This window comes from Xiphophorus hellerii, chromosome 4, assembly GCF_003331165.1.
Source record: "Xiphophorus hellerii strain 12219 chromosome 4, Xiphophorus_hellerii-4.1, whole genome shotgun sequence".
Classification (NCBI taxonomy): domain Eukaryota; kingdom Metazoa; phylum Chordata; class Actinopteri; order Cyprinodontiformes; family Poeciliidae; genus Xiphophorus; species Xiphophorus hellerii.
Genome location: NC_045675.1, coordinates 3,911,797 through 3,934,391, shown reverse-complemented (window position 1 = coordinate 3,934,391; position 22,595 = coordinate 3,911,797). Strand labels below are relative to the sequence as shown.

At 37.2% G+C, this 22,595-nt stretch overlaps 1 protein-coding gene across 9 annotated transcripts in view; it reads right to left on the bottom strand.

Annotated features, from left to right (window-relative positions):
• Window positions 1–22,595, bottom strand: part of nav2a (neuron navigator 2a) — a 256,627-nt gene that overhangs the window by 128,496 nt on the left and 105,536 nt on the right. For 8 of the 9 annotated variants that reach the window (XM_032560508.1, XM_032560509.1, XM_032560511.1 and 5 more), the window contains exon 1: window positions 1,640–2,369. The exons of the other annotated variant lie outside the window; for it this stretch is intronic. In XM_032560508.1, coding sequence (XP_032416399.1) covers window positions 1,640–1,837 — 198 coding nt within the window. In that variant the 5' untranslated portion in view covers window positions 1,838–2,369. Of the gene's footprint in view, window positions 1–1,639; window positions 2,370–22,595 lie in introns of those variants that run through there. 9 annotated transcript variants of the gene reach the window in all.

Below are 22,595 nucleotides of genomic sequence, written 5' to 3'. Positions count from 1 at the left end.
AGCACTTAAAAAAACACTCAGACATTTTTTGGTAATAAGTTAATGTTTTTTGGTGTCTGAAAAATGAGTCATTTAAAAAACTACTGATTGTTGAGTCTTACAGCGTCGTTACCTAGCAACCCAACCAGCATTTTTGGTAATCTGGTTTTACTGCTGTACAAGTTGTGCAATGGCTGCTGGAAAACATAAGCTTTTTGTTGTTGTCTTCATTCAAAAACCACTTGCTGCATTCTTACTGATTGTGCAAGAGGCTCCACTTCTGCCTTTGAAAGATGTGCGGTTGTATAATTGTTGTATAATGTGTTGCAGCCATTTTCACATGCGATTGTAAGACTTGAGTTGGGGGTTAGCTTGCACCTTTTTCTTTATTTTACAAAAGTCCTAACTGGCAGTTTTGCCTGTTTTCCCTATCTGAGCCTATGATTAATATGACTGATATGTTTTGAAGTGCAGTTTTGTTCAGAAAGACTTCAGTAACCGTTTTATATAATGTTTTGGTTGTTTTGTTTATTTATTTTTGAATATTTAAATAATCTTCCAGTTTCAGTGTGTAAAATGTTCTTTGGAAATGAAATTTTACTGATCTTTGAGAGGGTGTACTTGCATTAATAGGCCTTTATCATAGGGCTGAACAATAAATCAATGACAGTATATATCGTGTTAACCACGTTATCAATACCAGTATCAATAGGTAACACGTCTGATACAGTTTCCAACAATTTCATTAAACTACAATCCAGAACCGCACAGCCTTCTGGGAGATGTAGGCAGGGGAAAGACATTAGCAGCTCAACCTAGCTAAGCAAGGCTGGTGAACTAACTCACTCACTCTCTGGTTACCTAGCAACTCACACACACTCTGGTTACCTAGCAACAACCTGTTGAGTGACTTGCACAGCTGCAGTTCAAGGTTTCGCCACCATGCCTCAAAAGCAAATAAAAATAAACAAGGATGTGGAATGAAAATTGTGGATAAAACAAGATATTTAAAACAAAAAACTAATCAATAATTATCAATATTGACTGATATGAAACACTTATATGGTGAGAGGTTTGTCAGTCATATTAGTTCTACTTTATCATTATATTAGCTGAAATTTTTCTCAAAACAGCAATTTTATTGTTTATACCAATAACTCCTGGAATAATTTATCGTTCAGTAAAATCTGTTAATGTGTAGGCCTGTTGCAATAAGCAATAAATCAATTAATCACATGATAAATTAAAACAAATTCATTAATATCCATTTGATTTATTGTTTTTCTCTTCTGGTGCTTTGTCTTTTTTTTTAAGTATAATTTTGTTTATTAAGACTTCATAATTTGTTTTATTCGTTGTTTATGTTGTTTTGTTTATTTATTTTGGATTTCAAATGTCTTCCAGTTCCAGTGTTAGAATTTAAAGTTTATTGATCTTTGAGAATGTGTTCTTGCATCGTTACCATTTATAATCATTATCATTTATCCAATAACATCTGGGACAATTTATTGTCCAGCAAAATTTGTCATGGTGACAGCTTTTTATATGCATTTCTTATTTTGGTGAAATTAGAAATCACAAACCAAGACCAAACAAAATGTGACAGAACTGAGAGAGTTGAGTGAGTAAAGCGAAGCAGGTGTGGATGATGTTGACACACCTGAGGGTTTCCAGCTGCCTCCGACTCCGGAGAACTCCTTGACGGTCTGGTGGACACCTGCCGGCTCTTGAGTGGCGCCGAAGGCAGAGCTAAGGCCGACGGTCTGCTGGGGGCCTGGGGGATGGGGAGGGCACTGTGAACCGGTTTGGGTTTCGGGAGTCCTGACTTCATGGCTGAGGCCACCAGGATGGCTGGCATCTTCTTCCCCGAGTCCACAAAACGACCAAACCGCCCTCCACTTCCACTTCCACCAATTTCTGCTCACTCACTTCAGATCCCAGTGTTCCCAGAACCGAGCAGCACACACCAAGGTTGCACCTGATTGAGGTGCAATTTGTCAGCGTCTGGATCTTTGGCTGCAGAGAAGTAGGGAAGCTTTGCCAACATGCAGCACAGTGGGGGGGGTTAACCCTCACATTTCCACCTGTTTCCCATTACAGGCAGCTTCAGCTCACAAAACTCAAAAAAAATGTCCAAAGATTTCTGCAGAAAAACCAGCAAATAAATCCCAGGGAGGAATCCCTAGTTACCTTGCGGCATTGCAAGAAATCCCTTCCACTCACCTCCAGTTCAGAGTGAGTCGGCAATTAACCAAAATAACCCTTCATCAGCTCCTCTTCCTCCTCTTGAATGAAATAATTGCCTGAAGTCGTAGATTTGTGAAGAAGAACAGAGCGGAAACAGATGGAAAGAGGCAGCAGCGATGCAGCAACTGTTCGCTTCAGCGACTGCTCCGCTTGTGACAGCGCAGCCTGAAAACACACTCCACACACACTCTCTCTCTCTCTCTCTGCGCTCAGCAGCAGGTGTGGCTTAGATCAGGCTGACATATGTGGAGACTGGCTCAACACACACTGGTGGCGTCTTCATCCAGCCTGCCGCTCTCTGATCCCGTTTGGCTTAACTCCTCACTGAAAGGCCACATTTATGAAGCCATTTGCTCTCAACTCGAGTTTGAAAACAATGTTACAACGTAGCAAGTGTCATCTGGGAATTTCTTTATGAAAATCATCAAAATGAGGTAAATCAGTTGCTCAATATCCAATTTTGAGAAAAAAAGTCATAATTCTGAGATTAAAGTAAAACTATATAAACTAGTTTACTTTTAATAGTGCGTAGGAGGACACCATGTTCAGTTTTTGGATATTTTCATTGTTAAAAATTTGTTTTTAAAAGTGATGCATTATTATTATTCTGTGAACAGGTTAGGATATATTTACAGATGATCTTAAACATGTTTATTACATTTTTTGCACAAAATCATTCATAAGAGAATGACTTTGCAAATATATAAAAAGAATTTAGTCTGATCAGTTCTGCCTATGTTGAGCTTTTTTAGGGCCTCTAATTGTAATTGTACTAATAATAGTACTATTACTCTCATAATAGTACTTTAAAGGGGAAGTATTTTGTATTTTCCCGGAGCAATAATATCATTTTATAGTGTAATCAAGTAACTATGTTACCATTAGTGGTTATAAAAATGCTGTACATATTAAATATGACATAAAAGAAATTTTACTTTGTAATTTATGCCTTGAAATTGAGGCTCTGTCTCTTTCTGAAGCTCCGCCTTCAGGAAGCCATCACAACATTGATCCTCTATTAACCCTTTAACGACATTTTCACCAGCATTTCACTGAGAAATAGCTCCTTTAATGAGCTCAGCAGATGTGCAGTTTCGCCAGGTGTTTGCTAATTGCTGCTGGCTAGTCTGAAGGAGCTGAATGAAGGCTGCTTTGCGAGGCGGAAGCTCTGAAGATTGGAAACTGCAGCTCTGAGGAGGAGCTTCATCCATGAAAGCAGAGCTAGGTTCAACCAGGTGTTTTGTGTAGCTGGATGGTTGCCATGGAGACTGAAGGATTTCTCAAATATGCGTGAAAGAATCAAAGCAACACTTCAGATATGGTTTTGATGAAGGAATAACATCATAACATGAAGTAAATTTTACATGACAGTGCCCCTTTAAAACCAAATAAGCTGCTGCTGGCCATGTCCCCCAATGCAACATTTACACTTTTATGTGAAAATGGCTGCAGAGATGCACAACTATACGATTGTTTTTTTGTTTTTTTTTGAAAAGCAGAAGTGGAGCCTCCTACACAACTAACAATCGTGCATCAAGTGGTTTGTGGATGCTAAGTAGCCATTGTACAATGCATACAGTGGTAAAACCAGCTGACCAAATGTGCTGGAACTCCCTTGGGTTGCTAGGTTATGGTCAGAATTCTGCTGGGGTTGCTAGGTAACGAGCAGCGTTACTTTCCGGAGGTTTTGAAACTGCTCATTTTCCAGACACTAAAAAAACATTAACTTATTGCCAAAAACCGGCTTGGTGGTTCGGTAAAGTTTTGGGCTGACAAAACTTTAAAAAACCGATTACTGAATCAATTCAGTAATCGATTACTGAATTGACTGGTGATTGATCACCTATAATGCTGCATTGGTAAAACAGAGGGAAAATACATGCTACCTTTTTCCACTGTTTATACATTTTTTTAATCTAAAATATTCATATTTTAGTTTACCAAATTTGTATTGCTTCAGCATAAAAATATATATATATATTTGCATTTTTATCAGACTCCTCACACACACCAGGACAGATTTGGTTTTTTGTTTGTTTTGTTTTTCTTGCTCATCCCCATCCTACTGGCTCAGCTAAAAACCCTTCCAGTAATTTACTCTAGAATCACTGTTTACGTATAATAACAGGGAAACCATGTTAAACTCTGCAGCTGCCTACAAGAAACAACCCAAACCAAACAAATTAGGAGAAATTAAAAGCATCAGAGCCACAAGAAAGTGCAACTCTTGTGTTTATACATCTCACAATGAAGAAATCATTTTGCTTCATTTTTTGAATATGACATTTAAAAACCGACTCTTATGGAAACAGGGTGAATATGGTAATCCTAATCCTGTTATATTAATCCCAAATTATGCTAATACTGATATCTGATTATGTCTAAGTGCCATCTTTTGCATCTGTGTGGGTTTAGTTTGTGTTTTTAGCAACATAAGGGCTTGAGAATCCAAATAAATCAAACTATTCATCCAGGTTTTTCCAAACCAGACAAAACCGGTACTTTTAATGTTTCTGTTCAAAATGTATCTTTAAATCTGCCTCAGCGTAACATTACAAGCCTTTCTTTTAACAGTGAAACATATAGGAAAATACATTAACTCCACCCTGGCTGCCTCAAATGTCATTCTCTCATTTGGAAAATGGAAAAAAGGAGAAATCATGCGAAGCATAACAAGGGAAATTTCCATTATTTTCCTTCCCCTGTGATGATAAACATATGTCAGACCCACGTGGATCACAGAGCTGCACTTCACAGAGTCACAAGAAGAAAGAAAAGGCAGTGAAATGTGATTTATACTGCAACCTTTGAAGATACCTGATGAGAGTCCAGTGGAGTCTAATAATAGAGGCTGTTTGGCAGTAAATGGGCGGTATTGACAGTAATAAGTAGGACACCCACCACTGTGCTCTGCTGTATGTTTACACTGTATTTCTCCCAGAATAATAAACATTCATGTGGGGTAGGTGGTGGGTGTTTTCAGTGAGCTGCAGTCAGATTCATGTCAACAGAGATTATATAGAAACTCTATAGGAGGCTTGCTTAAATATGCATATCTGGGTGCAGCTCTGCAGAGTTCTGACATCTGTGTTCAAAAAATACCAGTCTATGCACCGCTTCAAAAACACTTAGGTGCTAAAGAATGTGACGTATGGAAACACGTAGTGCAACTACAAATGTAGTCATCAGTTTTCAGTGAAAATCAGCACAATCTGTTAGAGCAAAAGTTGAATTTTGCTTAAATTGCAAGATTATCAAGAATAGTCCACATTGACACATCACAAAAACACAAAACTTTACCAAATATTTTTCGTAATAGTGCTCTAAACATCTTAGTACACTTGAAATAGGACAAAAATAACTCATAAGCAATTTTTCAGCTTGTTTTAAGTCAATAATTCCTTTAAAAAATTATAATTGTAAGTGAAATAATCTGCCAGTGGAACTTGTACTTTTTCTTCTATATTAAGGACCTCTTATGCAAAATTCAGCTGCTTCTGGAAAAAATGCCCCAAAAAAACACCCAGGTGAAACCCGTTTCACAAACCTTTGAAACGTAACTTCACAAATTAGCAGTGCTCCACCTGTTACTAAAGGTAAAGTAATTTTATTTATATAGCACATTTTCAGCAACAAGGCAATACTTTACAGAAATTAAAAGAAAATTCATGTACTAAGCAACCCAAGTCAACCTCCAGCCCATTTGGCACAATGGCTGCTGGAAAAGACCATTGTTTTGTTGCTGACATACCATCAAGAACCCACTTGCTGCATTTTTGTTGGTTGTGCAGGAGGCTCCACTTCTGCTTTTCAAAGATGTACGATTGTATAAATGCGCATCTGTTGGCAGCCATTTTCACTTGTGAGAGTTAACATTGAGTTTGGGGGTGTAAAATTTAATTAATTTTGTGCAAAAAATGTACTGAACGTGTTTTGACCTTTCTATTTTTTAATCATATTTTACTTTTTGTGATTTATATTTGAGAAAGCTGCTATATAAATAAAACTAACCTTATAACTCCCTTTATGGAAACTGGACAAGCAGCTTGTACAGCGTCTAATGTATTTGGGTCCTTTACGTATCAAAATACTTCAAGATCAAATTCAAACTACTTGTTAAATATCTTTCATTCCCAAGCCACGATTCATATTCAGACTATTCAAGATGCAGCAATATTTATGCATCATAAATTAAATTAACTTGTGGACACACGCACATCGACACACATTTATTGCTGATTGTTTCCATCAGCGGAGTCAGCAGACCGGAACAACTGGGCCGTCTGCGCCAACATGAACAGCGCTAACTGGAGCAACCACCTGACATTTCCACCGTGCCGCCACAGGATCTTTGACTTGACCTACACACCGTTTCCTTCATCGCTTTGCCCCCGCCCCGCGCAAAACCTCTCATGGTAATGAAGGGTGGCAGCCAGCAGGGCCCTGGCACGGCTGCAACACAACATGCAGTCAAAGGACAAACACACAAATGACAAAGACTCTACGCACACATTCAACACAAATTCATCTCAAAGGAATCTGCTGAGTCAGCTAAAGTAAGGACAAAGTCATTTTTACTTGTGAAACACAAAATCAAATTGAGATTTAAAAAAAAAACAATAAGGAGAGTCAGAAAAGAGGCGGGAGTAGGCATCAGTTAGAGTAGATTTGTGCATTAGTGTCAGTCCAGCTGCAGCACATGTGTGTGTGCAGGGGTGTGTGTTAGCGCACGGGTGGGCGTGTGTGTGTGTGTGTGTGTGTTTGAGATCTAACTGGGTCTTTAGGGCAGTATGTGGGAAGCGAGGTATCCTGTCATCATCCTGTCAAATGTCACCAATAAAGAGAGCTGGGTTCATACTCATATGGAGCATCAAACATGCAAACAAACAGCAAAAACATGGACACATAACCCTAAAGCTCCACTTTCATTCTAAACTGTTTGAATTTATTCAAACTCTTCTGGCATTTAATTTAAAACGATCTATGATTAGTTGTAACCATATTTTATTTAAGAAACGTTTACAGAACGAATGTGTTACATTACAGAAAATTTTAAACTTGAAAAATAACTGTTATCTTGTTATCAGTGATTACAGAGCAGAAGTTGGCATTTAGTTCTACACTGCAAAAACACAAAAATCCTACCAAGTATTTTTTGTAGTAATTTTTCGGTAAGACACAAGAGCTTTAATAATCCTTTAACATTGATTTAAAAGCACCAGCTCCTTTGGCAGATTATTCCACTTATAACAAGACATTTTTCCCAGTCTGCATTGCCACCACCATAGGCAAAAGGTATAATAGATATACAATTTTTACATTTTTTAGGTTAATAAGAAAATTACAACATATTTAGACCAAAATGTAAGTATGATGATGTAGAATGCACATTGCAGATAAAAAAATTACATTTCCCTCAAAAAAGTGAGAGAAATTCTGAGATTAATCTAAAAAAATAATTAGAACAAGGACCTTTCTGAGCTTCCAAAGGTCAAAAATATTTGACTTTTTGTAATTATCTGGGTTTCTAAGTCAATATTACACTAATATTTCCACTAGTGTTTCCATTAAATAAATGTAATTAAAATCATGTGAATAAGTTTGGTCACATAATATTAAAAAACATGCCGCACCATCATTCTCCTCTCGTCTTCTTCATGGTTTGAGCCAGTAGCAACATCTGGTTGTTGATCATGTGATTCGTGTGATACAAAAAAAGGTGATTCAATTGCAGTTTTGCAAAATAAACCAAACAACCACCTCATCTTAGCGCAAAATGGTTTTATCAAAATTGGAGTGTTTCCCTTGAGTACATTTATTTTCACATTTCCAAATTGTGCAGTTTTATGGTCAATAGAAACGCAGCAAATATTCTGATAACAAAGAACACAATTTTGCAATTGCAGTGTTCCCATTAAATAAGAAACGCAATTAAAATCACACATAAATAAGTTTGTTCATGTGCCATCATGCTCCTACCACTTCCTGTCATCTTCTTTGTCATTTCTGCCAGTAGTAAAATCCGGTTGTTCATCATATGACTCGTGTGATGCATTTCCACTGCAGTTTTGTGAAATAATCCCATTCAACAAGGCCAAAAATCACCCTTATGTCAATTTTTATTTTCTTTTTAAAATTGCCATGTTTCCATTAAGCAAATTTATTTTCAAAATGTCAAATTGTGCAATGAAAAAGCAGCTACTAAATTGTTTTAAAAAATTATTCACACCATAGTTATGCACTTTTTGGTCAGTAAATCTGATTAAAATGGAAAAATGGAATTTGGGAAAAACAAAACATAATTTTGTAAAAAGCTACTGAGTAGTTCAAGTGCAGTAGTAGTTTTGCTTTATCATCTGTGCATGACTATAACATGTGAAAGTCCCAGTTCAGGCATCATGACCTGGTTTGAGATAAAACACAAAGAGTTAAAGTGAGACAGAGGAGACAGCAGCACCCAAACAACAGTCTCACTCCAGAAACTGGGCTGACAAACAAGGAGACCAAGGAGATGTCACTGCGGCCACAGCTCGGAGGTGTGTGTGTGTGTGGGCGTGTGTGTGTGGGGGGGCAGGGGGGTGAGTGCATGCGTGTGTGTATATTTCCTGAAGACCTACTTTACTTTCCGCCAAAGGTAGAACACGTTGGATCTGAGAAAATTCACAGAGAGGAGATATAATAAACCATGTCATTATGTAATTTCTAATGCCGTCTGTGAAATTAGCCAGCGCTAACTGAGCTTTTACAGCTCGTTTAGGGCCCATTAACCGAAAGGCGGAGTTACATGTGAGCACATTATGTTCGACACGTTTTAATGTTCCCCTGAAATTAATTACGCAGCAGCCAACACTTCCAACAAGCCTGGATTTGAAGTTATCTGTCATGTTTTAACCTCTACTTTACTCAACAGAGGAGACAGCGCTAAATATTTTATGAATGGGGACGAGGGTGAAAGAAAGGACAACAAATGTCTGCGAGCAAAAACTACAGCCTGAAACCTTTCTGATGGTACAAAATAAAACTATCATCCCTCTGGTGTTGGTGAATATTAGCAGATCTGTCCTCCTTTCTGCCTGTCGGTGCTCAGATGACCCTGCTTGGCCTGAATATTTTAGATTTCATGCGCTACCTGAGAGAAAGTGACATTCAGCTGCAGTTGCTCCTTTGTGGGACAGTCAGTAAAGGTTGTAACACTGCCGCAATAAAATGTAACGTCAGCCCCAGGCGTTGATGGCAATTACCCCCAACCGTGGCAACAATAAGCCATTTATGTCTTTTTTCTCCCTTCAGTGACAAAATATGACACAGTGGAGAAAGAGAGCAGAGCAAAATGAAACAGATAACATACAGCAGATTGAACCTGCAGAAGATGATTAGGGGTGCTGAGGGAAAAGGAAAGAAATAATTGTGCCTTTAATCTTTTAGCAGCAAAAGTCAAAATTCTGAGAAAATGTCAAAATTCTGAGGGAAAAACATCAGAATTCTGAGAAAAAAAGAATTTTTGAGAAAAAGTCAGAATTCTGGGATGAAATTTGTAATTCTGAGGAAAAAGTGAAAATTCTGAAAAAAATATCAAAATTCTGAGAAAAATGTCAGAATTTTGAGGAAAAAAAGTCAGAATTTCAAGGAAAAAAAATTGAACTTCATTTTCTCATGAATTACAAGTTATCTCTAAAGCGGTTAGAATCTGACTTGCACAATTCTTGTGGCTCCAAAATATGGAGCAAGTTGAATTTAAGTTTTATAAGCTAGTCTCGTTTTTGTCCTAATTAAAGCCCTTTCAAAACTCAAATAACTAATGATGTAACATGACTTGATAATCCCTTCAACCAAGCTAAAGAAACATAACATTTGTAGCCTTGTATTCAGACAAGGGAGCTATGCTAAACGAAAATCACAACATGACTCTACATGCTGCGACTGCAAATATTCCATCCAGAAGTGTAAAACTGTACAGCAACGCACAAGTTACATCTAAGACGTCAAATTCTATCAAGATAGCATCTTTTGCAACCCATTAATTAATTGATTGACCCAAAAAATAAACAGATTAGCTGAGAAATTTGCAGAAAGTGTCAATTTTTGTATCCGATTAATCAAGAAAATAGTCGATAGGATAATCAATAACTAAAATAATCCTCGGTTGTGGTCCTAAAAGTATCAGCAAAACCTGTTAAAAAATGTTGCTGTCCACCTTTTTTACAGGCTTACGGGTTTCATTTGAACAACATTACAAATGTAAAGTTAGTCAAAAGTCTGTTTATTTATTCTTCGTTTTCTCCTGACATTTATTGATACAAAAGTTTTGTCACACTGCTTTTGGCAGTTGGTGGTTACCATAACAACCGTTGACTGACAGCTCCTCCCCCTTTTCTGTTTCGTCTCTAACTGTGGGATCAGCGCTGTGCATTTTCTTTGCAAGTGTTCTATTTTAGACAAACTTGATTCTAGACAAATGTCCTTATGTTTACTCAGTGTGGAAATTAATTTTTATCCACAACAAATCCTCTTTTCAGAGAAGTTGGAAGCTGATATTGTAGATCGTTCAGTAATGGGTAACAGAGAAACAAATTGAAAATGCAAAATGGACAAATTGCTGGTTTATTTAAGGTAATTGTTTACACTAATCCATTATTTATGTATCAGAGTGCAGGTTATAATCTATTTACATACACCCACATAAATTTCTATTAACATTTTTAACTGCAAAATTCATCCTCCCAATGCATCTAGTCTAAACATTGCGTGCATTTGTTCAACTTTCTATGTTTTAAAAAATTATCCCCTAAATGTTTTCAGTTCAGATATTCCATATGTAAACTGTTAAATATTCAGCGGCTCCAACACGCGATTCGAGCAGCAATAAAACCTGAGGAGATTCCACACCCAAAATCTGCCTAATAATAAACACTTGCCTGCCCACAGGCATGAAATGGACCTTAAAAACATAACAGCAGCTTTCACTTTTCAGTTCAGTTGCATTTATTTTACAATTTAAAAAAAAAAGTTTAATATGAGGCTAAAGTTACTGTTATTCTTTATGATGCAGATGTCATAAAACCAACACTTTCTTCTTCAGTGATTGCACTTTGGATCAGCTTGAAAACATCAAAACACACAGAGAGAAAATTCTCTTCAAATTTGTTTCTTAGGGTGTTCAATTTGTGACCAAAATAGTAACAGCTGTTACTTTTTCCAGCTGCTGCGGGTCGTTTTCACACTGCGCTGAGTCAAAAGTACCAAACCATTTGAAAAACATGCCCCCCTCCTCGCCTGTGTGGACTCTACAGCAACAAACCACTGAAGGAAACAGCACAAAAACCTCCAAAGAAGACCTTCTTCACTAAATGTAAACAAAAATGAAGTAGTGTCAGATTTTAGAAGTTGTAGTGTTTCTCTTTTGTCTTTGGTAAATTACCACAACACATATCCTCTGCTAGCATTAGCCCCCTTCGTTTGATTTGGTTGCATTTACTCAGAATGCCCAGTAGTTCACTTCCTGCTTTTGGCACGGTTTCTGGTCCATTTGGCGTTCACATATACATTCCAACCCCACCAGAGTTCACATCAACCGAACCGAGACTTGAGTGTTTTTATGCGGACGAGAGTTTGCTTTTCTGGTCGCATCAGAGTTCGATTCCTCCCCAAATAAGCAGGACTTTCTAGCCAAACAAACTGGACTAAAGCAGACCAAACAGGGTGAGTGTGAATGCGTCCGTCATGAGATTATGACCCAAAAGTATGGTCAGTAACTTGTTGGTTCACCAAAAACTTTAAATCAAGGAGTGGCACCCCAATCTCCAAACTGTTATCCAATAGAAAACTTTTGGGTTGATGTCAAAAATGCTGTTTCTAAGGCAAAACCAATATAAGTCAAGTTTGTTTGACTTGCATTTTCAGCTCAGGTTATAACAAGAAATAAGATTATCTAAATTGCTACGCAGATGATACACAGCTTTACATTACAATGTCACCAGAGGATTCTGAACCATCCAAACACCAAACAGATAAATGTGTGGATGAGCCACAACTTTCTCCACTTGAAGAGAAACAAAACTGAAGTTATTATCTTTTGACCTAAAGAGAAATGATCAAGAGTCAATGGACAACTTCAATTATTACAGCTAGAGAAACTAGAGATAAGATTGATCTCTTACCTGAACATTCAGAGCCACATAAAGACTGTTACAAAGTCGGTCTTCTATGACCTGATTAGGATTCCAGCACCATTTCCAGGATTAGATAACTAATGTCTTAGGAAGATCTAGAGAAACTCATACATGTGTTTATCTTTAATCGCACTGATTACTGCAACAGCGTCTTCACAGGTCTGCCTAAAACAGTCAATCCTCCAGCTGCAGCTGATCCAGAATGCTGCTGCTGGCGTTCTGACTAAAACCAGGAAGATAGAGCACATCACCCAGATCTAGAGTCCTTCCACTGGCTCCCTGAAGCTCATTCTGGTCTGCAGAACCAGAACCAAACATGGAGAAGTAGCATTCAACTTCTATGCACCACAAATCTGAAGCAAACCTCCAGAAAACTGCAAACAGCTGAAACACTGAGTTCCCTTAAATCCAAACTAGAAAACTACTTGTTTGGATTTAACCATAACCATAATAAATGGAGGATAAACCAACATTTTCAACGTCTATTGATGATTTTTATGGTGGAACTCAACAAAATGTAATGTTTGTCACTGGTTTTTCAATTGGTGTACGGAGCCTCGTGCCAGAAGCCCATTAAAATCCTGTCTACATCATTTTAAACTGTGTGATTGTGAGCATGAGTGGGAATAAAAATAGCAACAGGTATTTTGTTCCATATAACACAGTAGGAGTGCAACAGGTAAACCTTTATGGATGCAAACTCAACTAAAAACCCACCTGTTTAGAATTGTATTTGAAACGTAATCAATTACAAATTTATTGATGGAACCTGACTTAATGTCGTGTTTTGATCGTTGATTCTATGTTGCATTGTGTTTCTGTGTTTGATATGATGTAAAGCGCCTTGAAATGCCTTGCTGCTGAAATGTGCTATACAAATAAAATTTGATTGATTGATTTCAGCACTGAAGTGTTCACAATGAACGATGCAGATATCCTTTCATTAAAAAACGGATTCTTTTTAACATATATATACATACAGTATATATATATATGCACTTTATAGTGTTGAAAGCTTTATGTAAGAGCAGCCGTGGGAGGGAGAGACTTAACTTAACCTTCTGTGTGGTTGGCTCAGGAACAAGCAGCACTGCAGAGAGCAAAAGGTCAGACCAGTCATGAAGTGAGAAAAGATGCTGCGGCATTGAGTGCAATTTTCACTTTGACCAAACCATGAGAGTTCTCCTCTTCATGGCTCTGCTTTCCTCCCGACTCCAAACCCAGCGGCTAACGGCTCCGCTGCTGCACAGAGGTGCGTGTCGGTGTTTAACCACACAGCGCAGGCAGAAATTTTAAGATTCACCCCACGGCGCCCACACTTGCTCTGCTTAACTCTCCCATCTGGCATACATATGCAAGCTTCTGTTGAGACGCACAGCTTCTGTCAGAAAGCCACACTCAGCTGAATCTAAAAGCAGCGTGCTGCACAGGAAACGACGAGGAAACGAGCATGAAAGACGACAAAAACATCTCTTACCTGAAACAAGAAGGTCGGGGCGTCACACAGGAAGGTTGAGCATAAAAAGAAAAAAGAAAATTGTATGTGACTGGAGAATTAAAAAAACAGCATTTTTAATTTGCCTCAATATGCTTCAGTCAGAAGAGGCTAAAATAGAACATTTTAGCCTACATGCAAAGCAGAAGACCAAGACTGAACATGCATAAACTATTCCAAATATGTAATGGCAGCATCATGCTGTGCCGTTGCTGTTCTTCAGAGTCAGAAAATCTAATCAGTTGACGGGAACATAGATTGGGATAAATACAGATCAATACTAGAAAACCTGTTTTGAAACTCTGACATCCATGTTTTTTCAGAGACATCAGAAATTTAGAGATTTTTGATGTTAATCTCTAAATGTCTGTTTTTTCTAGCAATTTTTGACTTCAAACTATGAAAATTAATAAATTTTTCTAAAAAAAAAAAGCTTCCTAAATTGCTCTTAAAATTAGTTTTTTTTAAAAGCTAACTTTTAACCTTTCAAACCCAGATATTTCTTTGAAAATTCTTGATATTAAGATAAATAATTGCAAATTTTTTACTTTAAAACTTTGAAATGTTCTTACTTTTTCTAGAAATTTTCTGAGATTATTCTCGAAATTCCAGAGTTTTTTTCTACTAAATTTTCAACTTCTCAAAAAAGTTGAAAATTTCTTGATTTTCTAATAAATTTCTTAAATCAATCTCAAAATGTCTGCGTTTTCCTAGCAAATTTCTGACTTCTTAAATTCAGAAATGTTCCTGATTTTTCTACAAAATTCTTGAGACTGAGCTCAAAATTTCAGAGTTTTTCTCTAGAAATGTTCATTTTGTTAACTCTGAAAATTCTTTTTTTTCTAGAAATTTCTGAGATTAATCTCAAAATTTCAGATATTTTTCTAGAAAATTTTCAATCTCTGAAATTTTCTTGTTTTTACTAGAAAATTTGTGTCTATATACACAGGCCTTAATACACCGTTGAATCGGTGCATCACTACCAATTCGGCAAGGCTGACTACAAAAGCATGCAATACAAAATAAAGAAGGTCATTTTCCTTTCATTTCATTATAATGATGCTACTTTGTATTGTTTTATGGCAAAATCACAATAAAATACGTTGGAGTTTGTGGCTGTATTGTGGCAAAATGTGCAGGACACTTTGTACCCGCTTCAAAACATCTAATTAACTAGAAATCCATTACATCAATCTACTTTATTTCTATGTCATTGAAGGTTTCCATTCAAAGAGAAATTATATTGCATATTATTACACATATTAAGGTACTTAGGGTTGTAATGATGTAGGAACAAGCATATCATAGAAAACAACATAAATGAACTGCAACAGCCTTGAGGATTTCCTGATGTTTGCACAATAACGTCATGAACATATGCAAGAAGAAAGCGTGAGAAACCGGGCTCATAAATAAGGTGTCTTTTGGCTCATAACCAGCTCAAATCTGCAGAGGAACCACCCATTATGTTTATAGTCCATTTCTGCCTGCAGGGAGCCTGAGCTGAAATATCCTGCCAACTGCTGCCCACCCACTTCAGCTCCCTCTATTCAATCTGCAACGCTGTTTACACGGTGACATAAAACCAATAAAAGGCCTTTTTCACAGCATGCAAATTCAAAATAAAATGAAGAAGTCACATCTATTTGAGCTGAGATATATGTGGTTCTTCCAGGCTTAGAGGAAGAAGTGGCTACTTGTTGAATTGGATAGTTCCTAGAAGATAAAAAGTAACTTAACATCACCACAAGCAATAAATAACAAAAAGATGACCCAATATAAGCAAACTGGTTACGAAGAGAGGAAATCGGGCTTAAGGCCTCATTTCCTGCCTCTGGGCTTTTGATGGAACCTAAAGGGTTACAAACTGAAGTTTATGAATAGTTGTAAAAACCCTAAAACTTTTAAAGCCAAACTGTTAGATGTTCAAAGCCGAACAGCTTGGGAAGCGGAAACGCGCCAACTTCAAAAACCGCAAAAGAACACCAGTTAAAGGCTCTAATTTGGCAGAGGTTGGCAGCAATGTTTCTAATAGGCGAGCAGCAGCACCAGAACAGCAGCTGGCGTGACACAAAAATTAATGCAAAAAACAAAATGTTCTGCAAACAATGTGTAAAATCTGCCAAGTGCAGATTTGGTTTTTCTTCTGTTAAGAGTGCAAAATATGTGCTGACTGAAACTGATCAGGACGCATTTCAGCCTCAATTTCAGCCTCAACAAAGATACAAGTATCTTTGTAAGTAAAGATACTTACAAACTTGTAAGTATCTTTCAAGTTTGTAAGATACTTACAAACTTACAAACTTTAACCAATATAAAAGTTCAAGAAAAAACAGAAATACTTGTGATGAGAAGGAAGCGACAAAGCCTTTGACAGAACTTTCTTAAAGAAATCAATAACGACATACACTGCCTGGCCAAAAAAAAAGTCGCCACCAAAAAATGGTCACACTCTCTAATATTTTGTTGGACCGCCTTTAGCTTTGATTACAGCCCGCATTCACTGTGGCATTGTTTCAATAAGCTTCTGCAGTGTCACAAGATTTATTTCCATCCAGTGTTGCATTAATCTTTCACCAAGATCTTGTATTGATGATGGGAGAGTCTGACCACTGCGCAAAGCCTTCTCCAGCACATCCCAAAGATTCTCAATGGGGTTAAGGTCTGGACTCTGTGGTGGCCAATCCATGTGTGAAAAAGATGTCTCATGCTCCCTGAACCACTCTTTCACAATGTGAGCCCGATGAATCCTGGCATTGTCATCTTGGAATATGTCCGTTCCATTTGGGAAGACAAAATCCATTGATGGAATAACCTGGTCATTCAGTATATTCAGGTAGTCAGCTGACCTCATTCTTTGGGCACACAATGTTGCTGAACCTAGACCTGACCAACTGCAGCAACCCCAGATCATAGCACTGCCCCCACAGGCTTGTACAGTAGGCACTAGGCATGATGGGTGCATCACTTCACCTGCCTCTCTTCTTACCCTGATGCGCCCATCACTCTGGAACAGGGTAAATCTGGACTCATCAGACCACATGACCCTCTTCCATTCCTCCAGAGTCCAATCTTTATGCTCCCTAGCAAACTGAAGCCTTTTTTTCTGGTTAGCCTTACTGATTAGAGGTTTTCTTACAGCTGTTCAATCCCAACCCCTTGAGTTCCCTTCGCATTGTGTGTGTGGAAATGCTTTTGCGTTCACAATTAAACATACTCCTGAGTTCTGCTGTTGTTTTTCTTCGATTTGATTTGACCAAACGTTTAAGTCATCGCCGATCACGATCATTCAGGATTTTTTTCCAACCACATTTCTTCCTGGAAGACGATGGTTCCCCACCATCCTTCCAGTTTTTAATGATGCGTTGGACAGTTCTTAACCCAATTCTAGTAGTTTCTGCAATCTCATTAGATGTTTTCTCTGCTTGATTCATGCCAATGATTTGACCCTTCTTAAACAGACTAACGTCTTTTCCACGACCACAGGATGTGTCTTTTGCCATGGTTGTTTAAGAAATGAGGAGTTACTCATTGCATCAGCTGGGGTTAAATAACTTGTTGCCAGCTGAAAGATAATCGCCTATGCAGCACTTATCCAATAGGAAGCTTGTACCTATTTGCTTAGTTAAATCCAGGTGGCGACTTTTTTTTTGGCCAGGCAGTGTATGTTGTGATAGAAACATGATCAATATCTATAAATAATACGTCTGACAGAATAGTCAATATTTAATAAATAGAATATTAACTGAACTCTGACTCATATCCATACAGCATTCTGGGAAATGTAGGCAAACAACTTTAGCCACTCAACCTTTTATAGCCAGCGAAGCTAGGCTAACTAACACACTAACTCTCTGGTTGCCTAGCAACTCATTCATTCTTTCGTTACCTAGCAACAACCTGTTGAGTAACTAGCGCAGCAGCAGTTTAAGGTTTCGCCTCATAACAGCTTAAAAATCAAAAAAATTTGCCGTGGAGTAAAAACTGAGGATAAAACAGGAGGTTCGGCAGTATTTCAGATATTTCAAACAAAAAACTAATAGTTATCGATATCGACTGTTATGAAACATTTATATCAGGATATTTTTTGGGCGTTTTAATCGGTCACACGTTCAACGCATGTCTGGATTAAGTTAAGTGTTTAAAAATGAAAATAACATCGTATTTTTGTCTAGTTTCCAGTGCAGATATCTTAGTACACATGAAAAAATACAAAAATAACTTGCAAGTAACCTTTGATCAAGTTATAAGAGTTTGTTTTAAGCAAATAATTCCATAATATCGATGAAAAAGTACTAGTACCACTGGCAAATTATTTCACTTGTAACATGGGAAAAATTTAATGTTATAAGTTAAATAATCTGCCAGAGGAACTAGTAGTTTTTCATCAATATTAAGGAATTATTTACTGAAAACAAGCTATCAATACTGACAGTAAGGTTAATTTTGGAGAGTTTTAAACATCATAAAGGAATTAATTGTGACAAAGATGCATCAACATTCTTGTCATTAGAAGAAATTTATCACGATAAACGGTAAACTGTACAATAAATGCCGTTTCTCAATTAGATTTATTTATATTTTAATCTAGCTGTGGAAAATCATAATTACCAAAAATAAAAACTCAAAAATATCACTGTGTGTAATTAATCAATTAGCAGATAACATAAACAAGATTATAAATATTAAATTATCCTCTTGCATCATCCAAACCCTAATGACATTGTCCTTGACTGTTTATTTCACCCAAAGTCATTCTGACCAAGCAGGGGTGTTTTCCTTTCAGCAGCTGCTGCTTTCTGTGCAGCTCTATTGTTTCTGACAGCAGCAATCTGGAGATCAGATTAGGAGACGTGCTGTGTATCAGCCAGCAATCCTTTAAAGAGCTTAGGAGATGGTCCGGCCCGTCTCCAGCAGCGAGCCGGGTCAGGGAAGAACCCGCTTCACGTCTCCTGCGAGGTAATCCTGTTGTCTGCAGAGAATTACGGTCGAACCGAAGCCAAACACCCAGATACGAGAGAGGAAAACACAAAGGCATTCACTGGATCTGATTGGCTGATTTTTTCTGTCCATTTTTGCAGAAATGACAAAAGTATTCACATTGTATACTTAAGTAGAAGTAGAAATAACATTCAAGTAAAAGTAAAAATACAGGTTCAACTGTTTTACTCAGGTAAAAGTAAAAGAGTACAAGTTTTGAAATGTACTCAAGTACAAAGAGTAAAAAGTAATTTTCACCTTCAAGAATACAAAATTACTTTCGCCAAGTCAATAATAGTTAAGATGTTCTAGTCATAAAAAAATACTTTGTTTTTCTTTTGCTGACAACTTGAACTCTGATGGTAAAGAAAAGTTTTTAAAAATATTGACAAGGTCTCGTTTAAAACTAATTCTCATTCAGGATAATTTAAGATAGCACTTTTGTTAAGAGTGATGGATTTTTTCCATCATTATTTTTTTCATCATGAAAGGCAAATGTAAAAATATAAGGAGCAGAAAGTGCAGATATTTCTCTTAAAATGTAAGGAATAAAAGTAAAAGGTCCTCAACAAGACAAATACTCAAGTAAAATACAAATACTTGAAAAATCTACTTAAGTACAGCAACAAAGTATTTTTACTTTTTTACCTTGCAACTCTGTGTTTCTGTTATATTTTAAATAGGGATGCTAACTAATTAGCTACAAAATTAAGAATAGTAGTAAGAATTGAAAGTTAATTCAAACAAAATTAGAGTCAAAACGATTAACTGGATTAATCACAATGACTTAAAATAATCGCTAACTAATTTAGTAATTGATTAATCATTAACCGGAGTATACAGATTCTAAAAAAGGTTATTTATTGAAAGAACAATGTAATCAGAGTTACTCTAAAGCTAGGAAACTGCAGTTCTGAGGAGGAGCTGCACCTTGAAGGCGGGGCTTGGTCCAGCCAGACGTTTTGAAGCTGAATGGTTGCCATGGAGATTAAAGAATATCACAAACATGCATGAACGAATCAAGGAAACCCTTCAGGTATGATTTTGATTAGGGGACAACATGATGTAAAGCTCAAAATAGTAAATTCTACACAATACTGCCCCTTTAAGAGAAGCCATAATGTAAAAGGAAACATTACAGCTGAGCTAATTTAGCTATCCAAGGGTTCCTTGGTTTGACTTTCCCCTCGGCAGGGTTACTCAACCGTGACGTGACTGTGACAGACAAAGAGGACAGGGATGCTCTTCATCACTACAGACCAATCCAGAGCACATCATCACTGTGACAGTGAGAGAAAATCACCAAGACGCCTAAATTATTGTTTAATCCCTAAGAAAAACAAAACAAAGCTGTAAAACATTCCTGCAAGATGACTGAACATCAACTTTCCTCCGGTAAACAGAAAGAGAATGGTTAGACACAAGGATGCTGTAAGGGAAAGACAGAGAGGTGGGTTAAAAAGGAAAGAGGAAGAGGAGGGTGGGCCATATACTGCATAAAAAGTAAGTAAATAAAATCTTACCAAGTATTTTTGGTCTAGTTTCTAGTGCAAATATCTAAAATTATAAAAACCTTCAGAATGTAACATCACAAATCACCAAAAGAAACCCAGCCGTCACCTAGCAACCCTACCCGAGTTCCAGTCGTCACCTAGCAACCCCAGCCGAGTTCCAGTCATCACCTAGCAACCCCAGCCAAGTTCCAGCATATTTAGTCAGCTAGTTTTACCACTTTATGTGCTGAATAACGACTGCTGAAAAAGTGTTTGTTTGTAGATCACTTGAAATAAGATTAAACTAAAGTAAAAGTTGCTTTCAGGAAGATATAGGAGTTTGGTTTAGGTCAATAATTCCCAAATATTGATGAAAAAGTTCTAGTTCCTCTGGTGGATTATTTCACTTAAAACAAGGCATTTTTTCTGTTATGAGTGAAATAATCGGCAACTATAACTAGTAGTTTTTCATCAATATTAATAATTATTGACCTAAAACAAGCTCATATACCTTACTTAGTTTTAGTGTTTTTCTTATAACAAGACAAAACTAAATCTCCAACTTTTCAAACTCAGAAATGTTTTTGAATTTTCAAGAAAATTTCTCAGATTAATCTCAAAATTCTTCTTTAACAAACTCTCAGCTTTTCAAACTCAGAATTTTTCTCTCTTTATTGGCAGAAATTTACTCCTTTTCTTCTATCTAATACACAACAACAGACCTTCAATTACAAATAGATATTCTAAATATAATGTAAAATAAATAATATAGAAGTAGACTGAATAGATCTCCTCTGATGGATCAGGCACATTATCACTGATACCAGATCTAAAAATTTTTCCAATATTGGGACTGATACAGATATTAATATCCGATTAGTGCATCTCTAGTGTGATAAGATTTTTGCACTAGAAATTAAACAAAACACTTGGTAAAATGTTGTGTTTTTGCAGTGTACTGGTCAGTGCCTGAAGTCTCTGAAGCCCACAGCATCCTTTACAAGCTGAAACTATGTCAGATCACATCATAGTTGCTGCCAGCTGCTTCCCCACCCTCCACAGTTCCAGACCAACAAACAAACAAAAAAAAAAAGTCTGCACACACCCGTGAACAAACGCACAGAAACCTTGAGAAATGCCTTCATGGGATGATTTCTTAACCCTTAGTTCATCTTTTCCTTTATTCTGCAGCCCCTGTGGGTCCAATTTCACAGCAGCAGCTTACAAGGCCACATAGGGACACACACAGCACTAAACATGGATGGATACGAGGACATTCAGTAGCCGCCTGAACCGTTTGTGTGATACTGAGAGTGACTGACAAGCCCCACCCCGGAGGATTTTTCTCCCCGGTTTTTCCTTCCTCCCAACAAGATCCAACTCCTCTTTTTCTCTCTCCCTCCATCAGTCCGCCTGACCCATTTCAGCTTGAGCGGTTCAGCATTTTCCCTCCATTAACAAGCACAAAACTTTCCTGAGGATGAGCGCATTAGAAGAGCTGCATCCTTGGATGACTGTCTGGGGATGGCTCCAACCACAGTAGCAGCACGCATGAGAGATGCTGACGCCTTGACCCAAACATAAAGCCTGACTTTCTGGAATCAAACCAGGATGTTTTGTAGCTTTAAAAAACTGTGATAGAAAATATAGTGATGTTATACCAAAAAGGATGGCTGGTTTCAAAATCAAAAGTGAGAAAATATGAAAACAAAGTGAGTGTTTACATGTTGGAACAGTTTTTTAAAGGATTTTGGATGCAGGCGGAAGCAACACCTGATTTTAAAGGTGACTTATTATGCTTCCCTGAACAGGTTAGAATAGGTCTGGAATCTAATCAAAAAAATCTTCATAACATTTTTGTACAAAATCATTCTTAAATAATGAGATTTCAGTCTCATCAGTTCTGATTATTTTGAGCACCTTTCAGAAAGAGCTGTTGTCACTTTAAATCCAAACAAGCTGTTGGCCGCATCCCTAACTCAGACGTTTACACTCGCATGTGAAAATGGCTGCAAAGAGAAAATTATACAACCGTACATCTTTGAAAAGCAGAAGTGGAGCCTCCTGAACAACCAACAACAATGCAGCAAGTGGTTTTTAGATGGTAAAAAACATCTAAAACAAACAAACAAAAAAACAGCACATGCAGCAGTAATTTAATAAATTTTTATTTTATTTGATCTGTAGTTACTTTTATTAATATACAATTGTTTATATTCAATGGGCTATATT